Genomic DNA, 18,751 nt, shown 5'->3' on the forward strand with positions numbered 1-18,751 from the left:
AGTCGCTGTCGGGTGCAAACCTCATATCTCCAGAACTGTTACTTTTCAGGATTCAAATTCAACTAGAAAAAGTGCTCCTCGGAGCGCAGGTCTCCACCAGGTCAGGAACATTTGTGATGTTTTGAACAATTGTGCCTCTCCATCACCGGATTCAGAGAACCGCGCCCCTTTGAACCACATAGCAGGTGTCGCCTAAGGTATCCTCCACACCCTGGCAGGAGGCAAACTTCTGAAATCGCACAAACCAAGTAAGCCTGAAGATGAAAGCAGGTCAATAGGGGGACATATGTATGTTCACAAACAAGGTAGACGCCAGCTCCTCTCTCTCTGTCTCTCGCTCGCACGCGCGCCTCTCCTGTGTTAGTGTTTGTGCAGCTGTTTAATGTAGTGGCCACACTGAAGCAGCAGCAGGTATCGGAGATCAGGTAGGCCAGGTGTATTGCCATTGCCAAAACAACTTGGGTCCCTCTCTTGCTCTCTCTGTCTTAGGGCAGGACGATATGACTGCAAATCAATATCACGATTATTTCAAACTTTTGCCTCAATTTCAATTACTGAACGATTATAAACACAGTTGAATTCTTTCCCTCATTTAACAACTAAATATAATGCAGAGTGGTTAATCAAAGTAATCAATTTAATTAATTATAAATACAATCTGCTTGTCGATAATTTGATTATCGTACATGAGCAAGATTATGTTGGATATTGGTTATTTTTTATATTTAATTAGCCAAGCCCTTCTCTCTCTCTCTGTCTCTCTGTCTCTCTATCTCTATCTTTCTCTCTCTCTCTCTCTCTCTCTCTCTCTCTCTCTCTCTCTCTCTCTCTCTCTCTCTCTCTCTCTCTCTCTCTCTCTCTATAACAGAAGGCAAGGTAAACAAGGCTATTGTGACCTTTAACGTGGCCTCTCCATGCTGGTTTAGTTTGAATGTTTGCTCATGTACATGTGAAAACATGTTGACTGATGGCTATCAGCATAGCGTTGTTGACACAGCGTAATACTTCCATCTCTTAGCTATACTCTATTACTGTACAAAAAAATAAGAAAGGGGAACACGACTATGGGTAATTGTGGCTTGGCAGACGGCCAGAAGTGACACGTCCATCTCGTGTTCAACAAATCGGCTTCGACCACTTAAACCTATTCTTAGTCAAACGGACCTGAGCTGCAACTGTACTTGGACCACTTTTTTCCGTCTATCTCTTCGCTTAAAATAGCCAATCTACAAGCTCTCAATGCGTTGTGAATGTTCACAATAGTTGTGCAGAGGTACCAGTGGACAGTGGTTAATAATAGAACAGATTGACACCTATACAATGCTCAGGTCAGGATTTCGCAACAATTAAGATATACCTAGCTATATATATTATGAATTCATACAGCAGTTTAACGTTACAGTAAGTACGTTTTTTTTTTTTTTAATTAATGTTAAATAGGTCTATATTCTGATAGTTATCATTGCTATCGAGTGTTTGTTCAGTAACAGGAGTCTCCCTGTCTCTCCAGCTCTGCAGTAAACAGACAATGTATCTTCAAGTCGGGATACAAATTGTATCCAATCAGAAGAGGGAACTCATACAACAGGATACATGAAATTAGAAGTGATGACACAAAGAAGTGGGCAGACAAAATTGGAACTGGAACACTGTACATTTTCAAAGAAAAAGTGTATTTCTGTTTATTAAAGAGCTGGAAAGACCCAGAGACCCCTGTTATTTAACAAACACTCTATAGCAATGCTTACTAAAACAATATAGAGATATACATTTGAACAAACAACCTATTGTTTTAACCCCCAAAAATATCACTTTCACTACTACTTTAAATCGGTTTATTCTAACAGCACTGTTTATTTGTATGCATTTTATCTTATAGCCTTGGTGGGCTTGTTGCTACTGTCTCCTCTGTGAACAGCAGGGCGTTTGTAGGGAATTTGTTTGTTTTTCCATAATAATATCATTGTTTTGGTCTCTGCCGAAAAAGAGGAAAACACGTGGCCATATCTAGGAAACAAAAGGTATTGGCGAGACAAACCCGTTTGGATTGTATTTTTGGAAGCGCAACTCTGTCATACCGTGTGTGTGCGCGTGCGGCCGTGTGCACACGCGCGTGCATGCGTGCGTCCGTCCGTCCTTTCACTGTGGATTATGTCTTTCCTTCCCGGGGAATGAAAATGGATTGAGATGTGTTACACGTCTTGCCCTTCACATGTTACTGCTTTTTCTGCATATAATGTCACTGGTTGCAGCCAAGGTGGGACAATGTAGAATACAGGTTTCCTTTTCTGGATCAGGGCCCACTTGAACATCACGTCTTGGGCACAAATTGTGTTATTTTCAGTTTTTCAATTTTGATCAATCAAGAATGGATCAACAATACTTTAAAGTAAAATTCCACTACATCTACAGTTGATTTTGTCAACTAAAATGTATGTCGGCAGGCCTTGATGGCGTTGTAATGCCTGATTTTCACACTTACAATGTGAGCTTGTAGATCTGCTATTTGATTTGATCAAAGGGTAGCCTTGGCTTGCTGGTCAGCATTTGTAATTGTTACACTTAAAAAACAATGGGGGGTGGGGAGAATAGAGTGAGGACGTTGGTATCTTAAAGATGGAGTGCCACCATTTGTGCCACCCAGTTTACCACCCTAAAACATGATCATTAGGTATTGTTATAATATAATGAGGAAGAACTTTTTCCAAAAAGTGTACAGTATTTGTTAAAATCATGCTTTTATGTGGACACGCCCACCAGTTCATTAAGTATGCCTGATGGGTGGTGATCCACCTGAACTGAAGCCGCACCAACTGTAGTTGTATGATAAAGGGTGAGGGGTTATGGGAGGGGCTGATAGTGTGATGTCACTATATTACTGTTTATTTCATTGGCCCGTTTCATTGTCAAGGGTTCAGCCTCCATGAAGAAACCCTAAATACAAAGTTAATACGTCCATTGCACATAAAAACGACTCCAGGGTGTCTAATGAAGTACTGTCACATAGACACATGAAAAACTGGAAAAATACAAAAATTGTGGCACTCCATCTTTAACATTGCTGGCAATGGTGAGAAAACAAATCTACCGTGCAAAGTCGAAGAGGGAGTAATGTTTTAGAAATGGGTGCGGCCCCATCTTTTACTTATGTTTATTTATTTATGCTGATGGTGTTGTGCGGTGGACATAACCGCATTGTGATCTTGCAGATTGGCTATTTTCAGTGTGTAATACCATCATCATAAGACATAGTATAAATGGATAACGTATAAACAAGATTCAGGCAGAATGCTAGTGTTGATTGCTTTTGTGCTTGACTTTCTCATCTTACCTGTGGTATAGTGTAGAATAGATACTAGCAGCAGCATATGTAATCAATGCACATGGAGGCCAATGGAATGGAGTCAGTTTTGTCACCCATTTGTATCAAAGAGGAGAGGGATTTGTGCTCCTTTCTCTCTGTTTTCTAGGTTTACATCTATTTTAGTTTATGCTTTCAGCATGCAAAAGCACTGCTGCACCCTGAGCCCATCCTCCTCTGAATTGCTCGGTAATCAAGTGTTCGCTCCTTTTAAGAATTCTTCATGGAATCGGGACCCCCACGTGATTTTGTGGGAGTCTCCAGATGACAGTGATTTGACAATTTAAGGACTTTTAAGATCTTTTTAATACCTAAAAGAAAATAAATCAGACCATTACTGCGGGGACATGGGTGCTGGGGGCTAGGTGGTGTTGGCGAAAGGGTCTTTCTGTATGGAGTTTTATTTGCATGTTCTCTCAGTGTTCTCTAAGGTATAGGTACTGATGGAGGGAAAAGGAACTGGTTGGAATAACGTATTCCTTCCACGCGTTGCCTCCTTACCGGGGAAATTCCCTCCTGTCAGGTGATAAGAAGCAGCCTGCTCAGTGCTCATGCATTGAAGGAAGCATGAGCTCAGTTCGCCCCAGGTTGGCAGACTAAAGGTCTCCACACACCGGGCGAGAATCGGATGCGAATTTGGAGTTTCTCCATAGGGTTTCCGAAAAACGCAGCCGGTGTGCAACCACCTTAAGAGTAGCTTCCAGGATTAAGCAATTTGCAACCAGTTAAAATATAATTTATTTTCGGGGTCGTGGCCTGAAAAAATTGAGAAGTTGACCACAGTGTTAGAGACAACTTAAGTTTTAATTTTACACCAATCACACATTAACTGTAATAAAGAATTTCTGCAAGAAAGTGTGCACTGTGCAGGCTAAACATAGGATTTATGTGTGAAGAAGCACCTTTACGATAGTTTCTACCGTAATATTTCTAAGTTAACGTAATAAATCTGACTGATCGGTTTGATGGATCTCAAGAGGTTTTGCACCTAAACACGTTTGCACCGCGGCCATGATAAAGTCGGCGCCCTTTAGATGAAATGCTACACTATTCCATTTGTCATTGGCTGTTTTGTGTGCGTGTGTGTGTGTGTGTGTGTGTGTGTGTGTGTGTGTGTGTGTGTGTGTGTGTGTGTGTGTGTGTGTAAATGGTAAATGGTGCATTTATATAGCGCCTTTATCCAAGGCGCTTTACATAGATTGTGCATTACATTCACCCATTCATACACCGATGGCAGCGGAAACCATGCAAGGCACCAACTAGCACATCGGGAGCAATTAGGGGTTCAGTGTCTTGCTCAAGGACACTTCGACAGTAACTCTGGGGGAGCCCGGGTTTGAACTGGCAACCTTGCGGTTCCCATCCAGGCACTCTACCCCTGAGCCACCGTCGTGTTTTGTGTGTGTGTGTGTGTGTGTGTGTGTGTGTGTGTGTGTGTGTGTGTGTGTGTGTGTGTGTGTGTGTGTGTGTGTGTGTGTGTGTGTGTGTGTGTGTGTGTGTGTGTGTGTGTGTGTGTGTGTGTGTGTGTGTGTGTGTGTGTGTGTGTGTGTGTGTGTGTGTGTGTGTGTGTGTGTGTGTGTGTGTGTGTGTGTGTGTGAAATAGGCCAAATACATATAATGTTTGGGGTCCGTGGCACAAAGACGTTAACTATTGATTTAGAAGGCATTTGTAGAATTGATCTCAGGTCCTAATGGTACAATTCCCCTTTAAGTGTTTTCAACAAAATGTACTCTTCTACATGCTAATCCTTATCAGCAGAGAGGGCCTTAAGTTTTGCCCTCACACCAACAGGGAGTGCAATCGCCTTTCCTGTGGAAATTAGTACATTTAGTAAGATAACGCCTCCAAAATAAGTTGCCTAATACTCTGTTGTTGTTGTTGTCTTAGGTTCTCAATGTAGGGTCCAGGGACAGCCAGGGGTCCAAATGGACCCTTACAGGACAGGCCTGTAAGTGAAACGTTTGAGTACTTTTTCTACCTTTGCTGGAACCATAGAGGAATAAAAGGATAGAGACGGAACCGGAGCTTTAGCCCCGCCCCTACACTATTCATTTCAATAGAAGTTGCTCAGTGGCGTTTTGAAGCACCCAGAAGTCTGCCGGAAGTATAATTATAACTCAATGGCTTGAGCCAGCGGAAGTTTAGCCTAGCCTAGCCCCGGACCACAAATTTGAGGTCCGGGCTAACGCACATGACGTCATGAACGTCCGTCCACTTCCATTAAAGTGCTGCAATTCCACATTTCGCCAGTAGGTAGTAGCAGCGTTGGATAGCCTTACTGGGGGCTTAGCTGGAACCCCAATCTACAACACTGTCAAATCCTCAATCCTGGTGTACAGAAGCAGTGTCTCAGGTTAATAGCTGTGGGCTCTGCAGATGCCAGGAATGAGCCAGTGCAGTCACTGTGACCTCTTGGGGACTGGGCATTGGTCCAGGTCTTGTCATGTGACGGATGTTCTCCTTAACCCATTAAAACCCACTGGGAAGGCATCTACTACTGACAAATTATGAAGCACACACGGTCTCTCTCTCTCTCTCTCTCTCTCTCTCTCTCTCTCTCTCTCTCTCTCTCTCTCTCTCTCTCTTTCTTACAGCTTCAAGTCCAAACATCTGAACTAACCCTTTACAAATTAGCTAAAATAGCTGATTTACAATCCCGAGGCCTCTTGAGCTGGTACTGTAGAACTGCTGTTTTCCCTTTTTTTATAATCTAACATTAATCATGATCGAGGCAAAAGCTTGAAATAATCCTGATATTGATTTCCTGTCGCCCTACCTTAAAGCAAGTTTATTTTTCTCTCTCTCTCGCCTTTTAACTACAGGCAGATTTGTCAGGCAAATCTTAAAGTCAAGTTAAGCCAAATCTCTCTGTATTTGTATTTGTACAGTATAGGCTATTCTATACACGGGGAAACTCAATGTGCTTCCTTTTTCTTTTCTTTTTTTCCACTATTGCCGACACAATGATAGAACATGCTCAGCGGAGGTTATTGGACAACACAGCAGCAGACACAATGTGATCTGTTTTTTCCTTTTCCTGTGTGTGTGTGTGTGTGTGTGTGTGTGTGTGTGTGTGTGTGTGTGTGTGTGTGTGTTGAAATAATATAGGCTACTTGTGAGGGCCAAATGTTTCCACCAGTAGTAGTATTGGAGAAATAGACAAATATGAGGACATTTTTCCTTCTCCTATAGAGAAATGTTAGTTTTAAATGGTTTAAAGAATGACTGTTAAACAATGACTCTGACAATTAAGAAAAGATTCAGTTTGGGGGTATAGGACCAGGATTGTGTATTTATAGGTCAGGTTTAGGGGTCAACGTTGAGAGTTACCTGAATTATACGTGATGGCGTCGCGCGCCGAAAATAGCCAAGCTTGTAGATGATCAGCTAATTTCGGCTTTAGGGATAGTGTAAAAAAAACAGAAGTGTGTCCATAAAACAGCGTCCACAATTGTTGACGTCCTTGCAAGTGCAATAATAAAAGTGTGTGAGTGTGTGTGTGTTAGAGAGAGAGAGAGAGACACAGAGAATCAGGGGTTGGGGGGGCAGCCTTGCAGGCAGTAGTCTGTGTTCTAGGGGGGGGGGGGGGGGGGGGGGTGTCAGGATCCTGTCAGCAGCAGCCAGCATGTGAGGGAGACATCGTCCCGGAGCGGAAGTGCATCGCTGGCAGATGGCCAAAGTAACCCCTCACCACCCCCCCCATCCCCATCCCCGCTCGCCTATCTATCTTCCCCCTTTGTCTCTGTTCTGGACGTAGAATACAGAGAGCCATTTAAGATGGTCGCTGTGGAGAAAAAAGAAAAAAGAAAAGACAAACCCTCTGGATGTGTTGCCGGCTTGTAGCTCTTGGCACAGTACGGCGCTTTGTGGTACAAACTGTCCTCGTTTATCCGCTTTTCCTCCTCACCTAGTTCTCTGAGGATTGTAAATAATGTATTTTAGGTATTGGTGCTGCAAGTATTGGTTATTTTCTATCGATTGCTTCTTCGATCAATCAAATAATCGAAAAGCGTGTTTTTTTATATTTGATTTTTTTTAGTACATCAAAGAATCAACATGAAAATATTTTTAATTGATTTCTCACAATCAACTAAATCAATCAACTATTTCCGGGCGAGTGACACTGGTACAAACAAGCTTTTGTATTACTGTATGAGAATAAAGGAATATCATTTGATGCTGCTTGTCATTGATGTGATGTGAGAGCTTGGTATACTAATACTATACTTATAGGGTTTTACGTGGTTTATATGTTTTGTAATGCTAATCCAAATCCACAAAGTAACTAGTAACTAACATGTTCAAATAATTATAGTTACTCTCCGGAAGTGGTGTAAAGTAATGAAGTACATGCACTCAGGTACTTTTCAATACTTTTACTACCTCACTAAATGGGAGAAAAATACTTTTACTCTACTACAACCACAATGCGACACATTGTGAGCTTGTAGATGCAAAAGATTTTTTATACTGTTTATATAATTGAAAACTTAACATAATGAGTACTTTCCCGTACTTTCTACATTTTTTTTGTCAATTTTAATGCCAATACTGTACTTTTAATTGGAGTACTTTTTCCACCACTGCTTTCCAGTGCGGCAGTGAGTCAGTGTTTTCCACCACTGTTTTCCAGTGCGGCAGTGAGTCAGTGTTTTCCACCACTGTTTTCCAGTGCGGCAGTGAGTCAGTGTTTTCCAGTGCGGCAGTGAGTCAGTGAGTCAGTGTTTTCCAGTGCGGCAGTGAGTCAGTGTTTTCCAGTGCAGCAGTGAGTCAGTGTTTTCCAGTGCGGCAGTGAGTCAGTGTTTTCCAGTGCGGCAGTGAGTCAGTGTTTTCCAGTGCGGCAGTGAGTCAGTGTTTTCCAGTGCGGCAGTGAGTCAGTGTTTTCCAGTGCGGCAGTGAGTCAGTGTTTTCCAGTGCGGCAGTGAGTCAGTATTTTCCAGTGCGGCAGTGAGTCAGTGTTTTCCAGTGCGGCAATGAGTCAGTGTTTTCCAGTGCGGCAGTGAGTCAGTGTTTTCCAGTGCGGCAGTGAGTCAGTGTTTTCCAGTGCGGCAGTGAGTCAGTGTTTTCCAGTGCGGCAGTGAGTCAGTGTTTTCCAGTGCGGCAGTGAGTCAGTGTTTCCAGTGCGGCTGTGAGTCAGTGTTTTTGTGCACTTGTTGTGGGGTTGTGTTGTTATGGAGAACATAACTGTCTCTCTCTCCTCACTCACTGAGGGGGTCTCTCTCTCCTCACTCACTGAGGGGATGAGATGACAGGAAGTGCAACTTGTGGAGGAGTGATTGCACCTGCTGCCTCCCCAACCACCCACACACACTACTGCCTAGTCCCCAACCACCCACACACACACTGCTGCCTCCCTAACCACCCACACACACACTACTGCCTCCCCAACCACCCACACACACACACACACACACACACACACACACACACTACTGCCTCCCCAACCACCCACACACACACACACACACTACTGCCTCCCTAACCACCCCCACACACACTACTGCCTCCCCAACCACCCACACACACACACACACACACACACACACTACTGCCTCCCCAACCACCCACACACACACACACACACACACACACACACACACACACTACTGCCTCCCCAACCACCCACACACACCACCTCTTCCTCTGAGCCCAATACCACCAACCAATTCCAAATGTTGCACTTTGTTTAGTTCATGTCAGTGGTATCAAGCGTTGCGAGTTTGTAGATCTGCTATTTTCACTACTTATTTATATATTCATTTATGGAATTGGCTTGTTTGGGAAACCGTGCTTTAACTGCCGATGCTCTCCTATCCCCCGCCCATCCCTTACAGGCGTGGAAGAAGCGCTGGTTCATCCTCCGCAGCGGGCGGATGAGCGGCGACCCTGACGTACTGGAGTACTACAAGAATGACCACTCCAAGAAGCCCATCCGGGTCATCGACCTGCACTGCTGCGAGCAGGTGGACGCCGGGCTCACCTTCAAGAGGAAGGAGTTCCAGGACAGCTTCGTGTTCGACATCAAGACCTCCGACCGCACCTTCTACCTGGTGGCCGAGACGGAGGAAGACATGAACCAGTGGGTGCGCTCCATCTGCCAGCTGTGCGGCTTCAACCAGTCCCACGACGCCCACGGTAAAGTAATTCGCTTAAAACTTAGCGTACCTATGTCTCGCCACGTGGTGAAAATGGCTGACTGTTTTGTTTTTCTGTCGATTTTTCGGCATTTGTGACGCATCGTATTAGTGGAGGAAGTCGGTAGTTGTAGTTTAAACTTTCAGAGTCAGACACATGCACACAGAAGCAGTTTTCTGGAATGTATAACTATGACATCACAATACGTTATTTAATCATAACCCGACAAGGACGTGTTTTACGTGTTTTTTAATTTCTATTAATTCTGAAAGAGTTTGCTCTATACTACTCAGCGTCTCCGTTGCTAGGAAATAAGCCGGAAATGGTCGGTCCGACAATGAAAGTGTTCCCCCTCGTTGACTTCAATAGTAGAATGAAAGTGTTCCCCCTCGTTGACTTCAATAGTAGAATGAAAGTGTTCCCCCTCGTTGACTTCAATAGTAGAATGAAAGTGTTCCCCCTCGTTGACTTCAATAGTAATGAAAGTGTTCCCCCTCGTTGACTTCAATAGTAGAATGAAAGTCTTCCCCCTCGTTGACTTCAATAGTAATGAAAGTGTTCCCCCTCGTTGACTTCAATAGTAGAATGAAAGTGTTCCCCCTCGTTGACTTCAATAGTAGAATGAAAGTGTTCCCCCTCGTTGACTTCAATAGTAATGAAAGTGTTCCCCCTCGTTGACTTCAATAGTAATGAAAGTGTTCCCCCTCGTTGACTTCAATAGTAATGAAAGTGTTCCCCCTCGTTGACTTCAATAGTAATGAAAGTGTTCCCCCTCGTTGACTTCAATAGTAGAATGAAAGTGTTCCCCCTCGTTGACTTCAATAGTAATGAAAGTGTTCCCCCTCGTTGACTTCAATAGTAATGAAAGTGTTCCCCCTCGTTGACTTCAATAGTAGAATGAAAGTGTTCCCCCTCGTTGACTTCAATAGTAATGAAAGTGTTCCCCCTCGTTGACTTCAATAGTAATGAAAGTGTTCCCCCTCGTTGACTTCAATAGTAATGAAAGTGTTCCCCCTCGTTGACTTCAATAGTAATGAAAGTGTTCCCCCTCGTTGACTTCAATAGTAATGAAAGTGTTCCCCCTCGTTGACTTCAATAGTAGAATGAAAGTGTTCCCCCTCGTTGACTTCAATAGTAGAATGAAAGTGTTCCCCCTCGTTGACTTCAATAGTAATGAAAGTGTTCCCCCTCGTTGACTTCAATAGTAATGAAAGTGTTCCCCCTCGTTGACTTCAATAGTAATGAAAGTGTTCCCCCTCGTTGACTTCAATAGTAATGAAAGTGTTCCCCCTCGTTGACTTCAATAGTAATGAAAGTGTTCCCCCTCGTTGACTTCAATAGTAATGAAAGTGTTCCCCCTCGTTGACTTCAATAGTAATGAAAGTGTTCCCCCTCGTTGACTTCAATAGTAATGAAAGTGTTCCCCCTCGTTGACTTCAATAGTAATGAAAGTGTTCCCCCTCGTTGACTTCAATAGTAATGAAAGTGTTCCCCCTCGTTGACTTCAATAGTAATGAAAGTGTTCCCCCTCGTTGACTTCAATAGTAGAATGAAAGTGTTCCCCCTCGTTGACTTCAATAGTAATGAAAGTGTTCCCCCTCGTTGACTTCAATAGTAGAATGAAAGTGTTCCCCCTCGTTGACTTCAATAGTAATGAAAGTGTTCCCCCTCGTTGACTTCAATAGTAATGAAAGTGTTCCCCCTCGTTGACTTCAATAGTAATGAAAGTGTTCCCCCTCGTTGACTTCAATAGTAGAATGAAAGTGTTCCCCCTCGTTGACTTCAATAGTAATGAAAGTGTTCCCCCTCGTTGACTTCAATAGTAATGAAAGTGTTCCCCCTCGTTGACTTCAATAGTAATGAAAGTGTTCCCCCTCGTTGACTTCAATAGTAATGAAAGTGTTCCCCCTCGTTGACTTCAATAGTAGAATGAAAGTGTTCCCCCTCGTTGACTTCAATAGTAATGAAAGTGTTCCCCCTCGTTGACTTCAATAGTAATGAAAGTGTTCCCCCTCGTTGACTTCAATAGTAGAATGAAAGTGTTCCCCCTCGTTGACTTCAATAGTAGAATGAAAGTGTTCCCCCTCGTTGACTTCAATAGTAATGAAAGTGTTCCCCCTCGTTGACTTCAATAGTAGAATGAAAGTGTTCCCCCTCGTTGACTTCAATAGTAATGAAAGTGTTCCCCCTCGTTGACTTCAATAGTAGAATGAAAGTGTTCCCCCTCGTTGACTTCAATAGTAGAATGAAAGTGTTCCCCCTCGTTGACTTCAATAGTAATGAAAGTGTTCCCCCTCGTTGACTTCAATAGTAATGAAAGTGTTCCCCCTCGTTGACTTCAATAGTAATGAAAGTGTTCCCCCTCGTTGACTTCAATAGTAGAATGAAAGTGTTCCCCCTCGTTGACTTCAATAGTAATGAAAGTGTTCCCCCTCGTTGACTTCAATAGTAATGAAAGTGTTCCCCCTCGTTGACTTCAATAGTAATGAAAGTGTTCCCCCTCGTTGACTTCAATAGTAATGAAAGTGTTCCCCCTCGTTGACTTCAATAGTAATGAAAGTGTTCCCCCTCGTTGACTTCAATAGTAGAATGAAAGTGTTCCCCCTCGTTGACTTCAATAGTAGAATGAAAGTGTTCCCCCTCGTTGACTTCAATAGTAATGAAAGTGTTCCCCCTCGTTGACTTCAATAGTAATGAAAGTGTTCCCCCTCGTTGACTTCAATAGTAATGAAAGTGTTCCCCCTCGTTGACTTCAATAGTAGAATGAAAGTGTTCCCCCTCGTTGACTTCAATAGTAATGAAAGTGTTCCCCCTCGTTGACTTCAATAGTAATGAAAGTGTTCCCCCTCGTTGACTTCAATAGTAATGAAAGTGTTCCCCCTCGTTGACTTCAATAGTAATGAAAGTGTTCCCCCTCGTTGACTTCAATAGTAGAATGAAAGTGTTCCCCCTCGTTGACTTCAATAGTAATGAAAGTGTTCCCCCTCGTTGACTTCAATAGTAATGAAAGTGTTCCCCCTCGTTGACTTCAATAGTAATGAAAGTGTTCCCCCTCGTTGACTTCAATAGTAGAATGAAAGTGTTCCCCCTCGTTGACTTCAATAGTAATGAAAGTGTTCCCCCTCGTTGACTTCAATAGTAATGAAAGTGTTCCCCCTCGTTGACTTCAATAGTAATGAAAGTGTTCCCCCTCGTTCACTTCAATAGTAATGAAAGTGTTCCCCCTCGTTGACTTCAATAGTAGAATGAAAGTGTTCCCCCTCGTTGACTTCAATAGTAGAATGAAAGTGTTCCCCCTCGTTGACTTCAATAGTAATGAAAGTGTTCCCCCTCGTTGACTTCAATAGTAGAATGAAAGTGTTCCCCCTCGTTGACTTCAATAGTAGAATGAAAGTGTTCCCCCTCGTTGACTTCAATAGTAGAATGAAAGTGTTCCCCCTCGTTGACTTCAATAGTAGAATGAAAGTGTTCCCCCTCGTTGACTTCAATAGTAGCTGAAATCTTAGAAGCCTTATATCTCAGATTATTTTCCCAGATTGCGTCTATGATCAAAACATCGATGTTCACAGCTCATAAGAAAAGCGTCGCTGGTCGCGATAACAAAATTCATGCCACGGGTGGTCCAAAATTTGTCCGAGAGAGAAACCCTTAGCTTTTCGCTATCTTCCGGTTCAAGACCTGTGGTATTTTTTTCGCCTTGAATTCCAGTATGCACAGGTCCTGACGGTACATTATGGCAGTGACTGGACAGACTGGTATTAAATTCTTGATTGACGTTTTCTCAATGTTGCAGGCAGGGTGCATTAGGCTGTTCAAAAACTCCAACTCCAAAATGTATACATTATAACACATTTATTGTTTAGCATTGTTGGCATTATAGATGTTTTATGTTGTTGTTTTTGCTGATTATACTCTTATTAGTAAGAGTAAGAGTCCAGCATGAAATGTTGTCATGTGTTGAACTTTGACCCCCCTTCTGGGCCACGCTAACACTGAAACACTTCCCTAGGACTCGTTAATGTCTGTTTTAGTTTAACAAGATCACAGATAAAGTCAGAGCTCGGATGACTTATCTCATCTGACTGTTGATCAGAACACAGACACGTTAACATGAGGTCAGTCGGGTGCAGAACTGTCTCAGTGCTGGTTCCCGGTTCGATCCCGGGCTACCCCGCCCTGTGTTACTGTGGAAGTGTCCTTGATACTGTGGTATCCTTGAGCAAGATAATAACCCCTAGGTGCTCCCAATGAACATGTTGCCTTGCATTGTTTCCTCTGCGTCGGTGTGAAAACTGTGAATGTCTGTGAATGGGTGAATGTCTGTGAATGTAATACACATTGTATAAAGGCGTTAGGCGTACCGTAAAAGCACCATTCCAGGATTAAAATTTAAAGACAATGCTTCAAACTACAATACTTAAAGACAAAATAAAAGTTTGCACACTGGTGTGGCGTGTGGTACCAAAAAAAAGGCAATTTGTGCAAACCTTTATTTTGTCTTTAAGTAAATTTGGTAAATGTAACATCTTAAACCATACCACCGTTCTGAAGAACTATCTATTCCAGAGAGACTGTCAGATTAACTAAAGTTCTGCCTTAAAAACCAAAAAATGGCTATTCGTGAGCCATGTGAGACTGTGTTATTCTCATAAGTGACTAAGTGCTCTGGTCTGGAGGCTGCCCCCCTCCTCCAGACACAGGGAATTCCCACTCATTCTGGCCAAACACTATCTCAGTGCAGACACTGTCTCAGCATCACTGGTAGATTATTTTTTTAATTGCAGATATACAAGCTTGTACATCTGCTATTTTATGTAAATATACAACATATGCAAATGGTTAAAATGATTGTGGTGCTGTATTTACTACTTTATTAACTACATTTACATACACCAGGGGCTCCGCAGGAAAAGTAATAACGATAGCAGCAAAATCATTTTAACCACTTTATCTATAATAACCAGTAAGACGCCCTGAGGGCGTCTTAAATGCTCTATTCATTGTCATTGGCATTTAATGTTTGTATTAAGACAGAATCTACACTATAGCTGTTTATAGGAGGGGCTATGACCCACAAACTGGTCCTGCCCCACTGTTTGGGAAACAGTGACGCAGCTAGACGACTGCATAGGAATGGCTTATCTTATAAACAGAGACACACGCTGGCTCAGTCACAGTCACGGCCACACTCTGTTAATTCATATTTTCATCAAGCTCAGATGGTGACGCTCATCTGCGTAAAGAGACCTCACGTGGACACAGTGGATCAGTGTTCAATAGCTGACGTGTGTGTGTGTGTGTGTGTGTGTGTGTGTGTGTGTGTGTGCGTGTGTGTGTGTGTGTGTGTGTGTGTGTGTGTGTGTGTGTGTGTGTGTGTGTGTGTGTGTCGGTATGTCGTCGTGACTGTGAAAAAAAGACAATGGTCTGTTTCTTGGGTCACACTGCTGGTTAGGGTTGGAAAACCCTTTATGTCCAAAACTGTTACTTTTTAGGAAATGGGAGGGGGGGGTATTCAAATGCAATGTTACCCACGTTATTTATTGTTACAGTGTGTGTGTATATATATATATATACATATACAGTATATAAAACTTTCCCAAAAATGATTGAGCTGTCACCAACTCACCATTATGAGATTTTACTTGATTGCCACTCAAATAACAGCGATTAACGATTTAACTGTGTTTCTGTCAGTGAACATTATTGGAACATTATGAATTAAAAAAATGATAATAAAAAAAAATAGCCGATCTACAAGCTCAACATGCTTGCGCTTGAGCTTGTAGATCTGCTATTTCCACAATTTTCATTTTATTTTAATGATTATGGTGATTAAATATTATGCTAAATATAATTGATTATCTTAAATAATTGCGATTCCCTTCTTCTCCCTCAGAGGAGGAGGAAGACTCTTTACAAGCCATGGATGTCTTGGTAAATGGTGCATTTATATAGCACCTTTATCACAATGATTGTGCATAACATTCACACACACACACACACACACACACACATTCATTCGCTGATGGCGGAGGAAACCATGCGCAAGGCACCAACCTGCTCATCGGGAGCAATTACGTGTTTATTGTCAAGGACACTTGAGTAACTCTGGGAGAGCCTGAGATCGAACTGGGAACCTTCTGGTTCTCAAGCAGCAGCTCTACCCCCTGAGCCACTGCTGGTGTAGGGATGGTTACTGTGCACTGTGTAGAGGCAGATGGTATATGTCAAGGAGGTGAAGTGTGTGTGTGTGTGTGTGTGTGTGTGTGTGTGTGTGTGTGTGTGTGTGTGTGTGTGTGTGTGTGTGTGTGTGTGTGTGTGTGTGTGTGTGTGCGTGTGCGCACGCATGCTTTTTGTTATTGTTTAATGTAAATCACTCTGGATTAAGAGCGTCTGTGTGTGTGGGTGCGTGCGCTGTATGTGTGAACGAGCAGATCCAGCTGCAGTTTGTCAAACCCTTGTTCTCATTTGGGGCTCAGTCTCCTGGAAAAAAAAAAATCAAATTAGTGTTAGAAAGGTGTATTGCTTTAATACTTTGTTTTTGTTGACTTAATGTCTTCATTCAAACTCCACACCCCAGTCCACACGAATGCAAGTAGTTGCATGTTGCAAGGAGTTGCAAGGATCATCATAAAACATGCATAAAAAATGGGCTTGCTTGCATACAGTAGTTTGCCAACGGTGCCGTGTCACGGTTCCAATGGCGCATTTTTCCGACGGTGCATTGGTCTGAATCGCCGCATTACTAACCCCTAGCCCTAACCTTACCGCTTCACTTACAGTTGCCTAGTCGGAGTAATGACATGTCGGAGTTATGGGCAGTCCCCTATCTAACAGCATATCGTTGCCATGGGTAAGATATTAATCACAATTTGACTATTTGTTTCCCAACCAGTGAGTCAGGACACAACATTGCATCATGGAAGTTTCTGGCAGGGAACCCCTTTTGGTGTTTTACCCCTTCAGGCCGGGAACCATTTTTTGGGTTCTGTACAGTATGTACAGTATTCAAAAATGACAAAAGTTTGATGCTGCTATATAAATATTTGAAGTCTTTTGTAGAATCGGCCTCAGGCCAAAATGGGTTTTAAGTGACAAATAGGGAAATTATCCAACCTACAAGCTCCAAACTGATATGCTAGATCAGCTTGCATTTTGTTGTGACTTCTTATTGGTCAGTCATGGCAAACTTGGTTCAGGCTACCGAGAGCTAAACTCAGCCACTGCTTGTGACACAGAGAGAAGATGATGTGATAGCATCAGCATGTTTTCAGTTTCACAGAGCGCATTATCAATGGGGCTGTAAATAAAAACTACTCTATATATAGACAACTATGCTATGAATGAGGAAGTGAGGTGCATGTGATGTTTTCAACCAAACACTGTATGACCGCGGTCAGGAAACATAACCTCTCTTTTTGGAAACGGTGACTTAAAGACATGAGGCAAGTTGGGGGTTTTCTGCAGTTTTTTTTCACGCTTTCGCCAAACATCCCAGTCTGAATGGCTTCTTCTTTAAAACAGGAACAAGAGAGAGCTTCCAAAAAGAACAACAGAACCCCGTTATCATAGTATGACCACAATAATGTATGTCTGTATGACACGAGGATGATGAGGTCTCGGCTCTCAGCGGGGAGACTGCAATCAGGAATACAGCTGTGTCGTCATGACATCAATAAATACCCAACCCATGAAAGCCACACCCCGCTGACGCGATATTAACAGCCCTGAGATTCATAACAAGACCTTGCTCGCCATTTAACCTGCACCCGAGGGATCTGCACAGACGACACACACACACACACTCAGATGAAGCGTTTATTACTCACTCCGTGGCTGTTTCGGGTTCAAACATCTGGACGTGCTGCGTGTCACAGATGATCGGGTGTGTGTGTGTGTGTGTGTGTGCACTTAGTACGCTCTGGTGATCTACCGCCAGCTGGCAGACGGCGGGAAAATGACATCATGAGATCAACAGTCTGGTGTCGTGTGAGGAGGTGGCTCAAATGGGGGTCCGTAGCCTAATGCATATCAAACTGGGGGTCCCTGAATTTAAAAGCATTACTCTGAGCTTATTTCTCATCATTCTTACCGACAGAATTTTTGCTTATGAATTGTGTATATCTATTCTACGTCCGAGCATAGACATGGTAATGCCCCGCCTGCCTCTGATTGGCCTACCATTACAACACTACGGAATACCGATGGTCTCACCAGACTGTCCTCTGTCCGAGGTGGGAAAGAAGTACAAGAGAATGACAGCTTGGCACGCGTGGCAGTAACTTGTAACTTTTATTTTTGTAGAAGAGGCAGTTTGCTTTGATTGAATGAATGATTGATTGATTGATTACGTATTTGTATGATTTGATTTGTGTTCTAAATTAAAGTGTGATTAGCGTGTATTAATCTAATTATAGTAAACTAATACTATTATACTAAAAAAAGATTAAGATCAAGGGAAAAGAGACCTTTTTACAGTACAATAATGTTTCAAGTTTACACTGTACACATGGAAACGCTGTCTAGTTATCCACCTCAGAGGAAAGTCTGGTAAGGCCGGCAGTGTTGGTAGGCCAATCAGAGGCAGGCGGGGCGTTACCATGTCTTGTCTATGCTCGGACGTAGAATAGATATACGCTTATGAATTTATGCTTACGGTGAAATGCAAGCAAATTGTTATTCATTCATGCATTAATGGATTAGATTGAGTTCCTCTGGTGTTTTAGTTGATTTGAATTGCAAATTATGGTCACACATGTCCCATAAATCCTATGCTGTATGTTGGTTAAAAACATTTGAGATAAAGGTCCAGGACTTATTTCCATTGCAGTCCCATCACAAACAAACAAACAGGTTTGCAAACCATGTGTGTGGCAGACCAAATAAAACCTTTACATGTACACAATGAAAACATCTTTGAAAAGATTGAAAAGGGTCTAACATCTCTAAATTATAAATGCATCATCATACAATAGAATCTTTAATAAATTCAAAGTAAATTTTGGTTTAAAAAAAGAAGCACTTTCTATTGTCTTGGTGAACAGAGGCAGAGGCCAGTCTTTCTCTTTAACAAAACAAAGGAGCAGATAATAAATCAATGGTGCTCTCAGACACACTGTGTCCATTTGGCAGGGATGTTCCAACGCTACTCTCTCAAATAACAGAGTTGGAAAAGGAAAACAATTGCCAACAGTATCACATACTCATAGACAGTCCTGCGTCTTTATTTTTGGTCAGGGGTTTTTGACAGCTAA

At 42.6% G+C, this 18,751-nt stretch overlaps 1 protein-coding gene across 1 annotated transcript in view; it reads left to right on the plus strand.

Moving 5' to 3' along the window:
* Positions 1 to 18,751, plus strand: part of gab2 (GRB2-associated binding protein 2) — a 98,637-nt gene that overhangs the window by 34,263 nt on the left and 45,623 nt on the right. The window contains exon 2 of the mRNA XM_080771421.1: positions 9,197 to 9,497. Coding sequence (XP_080627547.1) covers positions 9,197 to 9,497 — 301 coding nt within the window. The remainder of the gene's footprint in view (positions 1 to 9,196; positions 9,498 to 18,751) is intronic.

This window comes from Protomyctophum bolini, assembly GCF_963924005.1.
Source record: "Protomyctophum bolini genome assembly, chromosome: 9".
NCBI classification, from domain to species: domain Eukaryota; kingdom Metazoa; phylum Chordata; class Actinopteri; order Myctophiformes; family Myctophidae; genus Protomyctophum; species Protomyctophum bolini.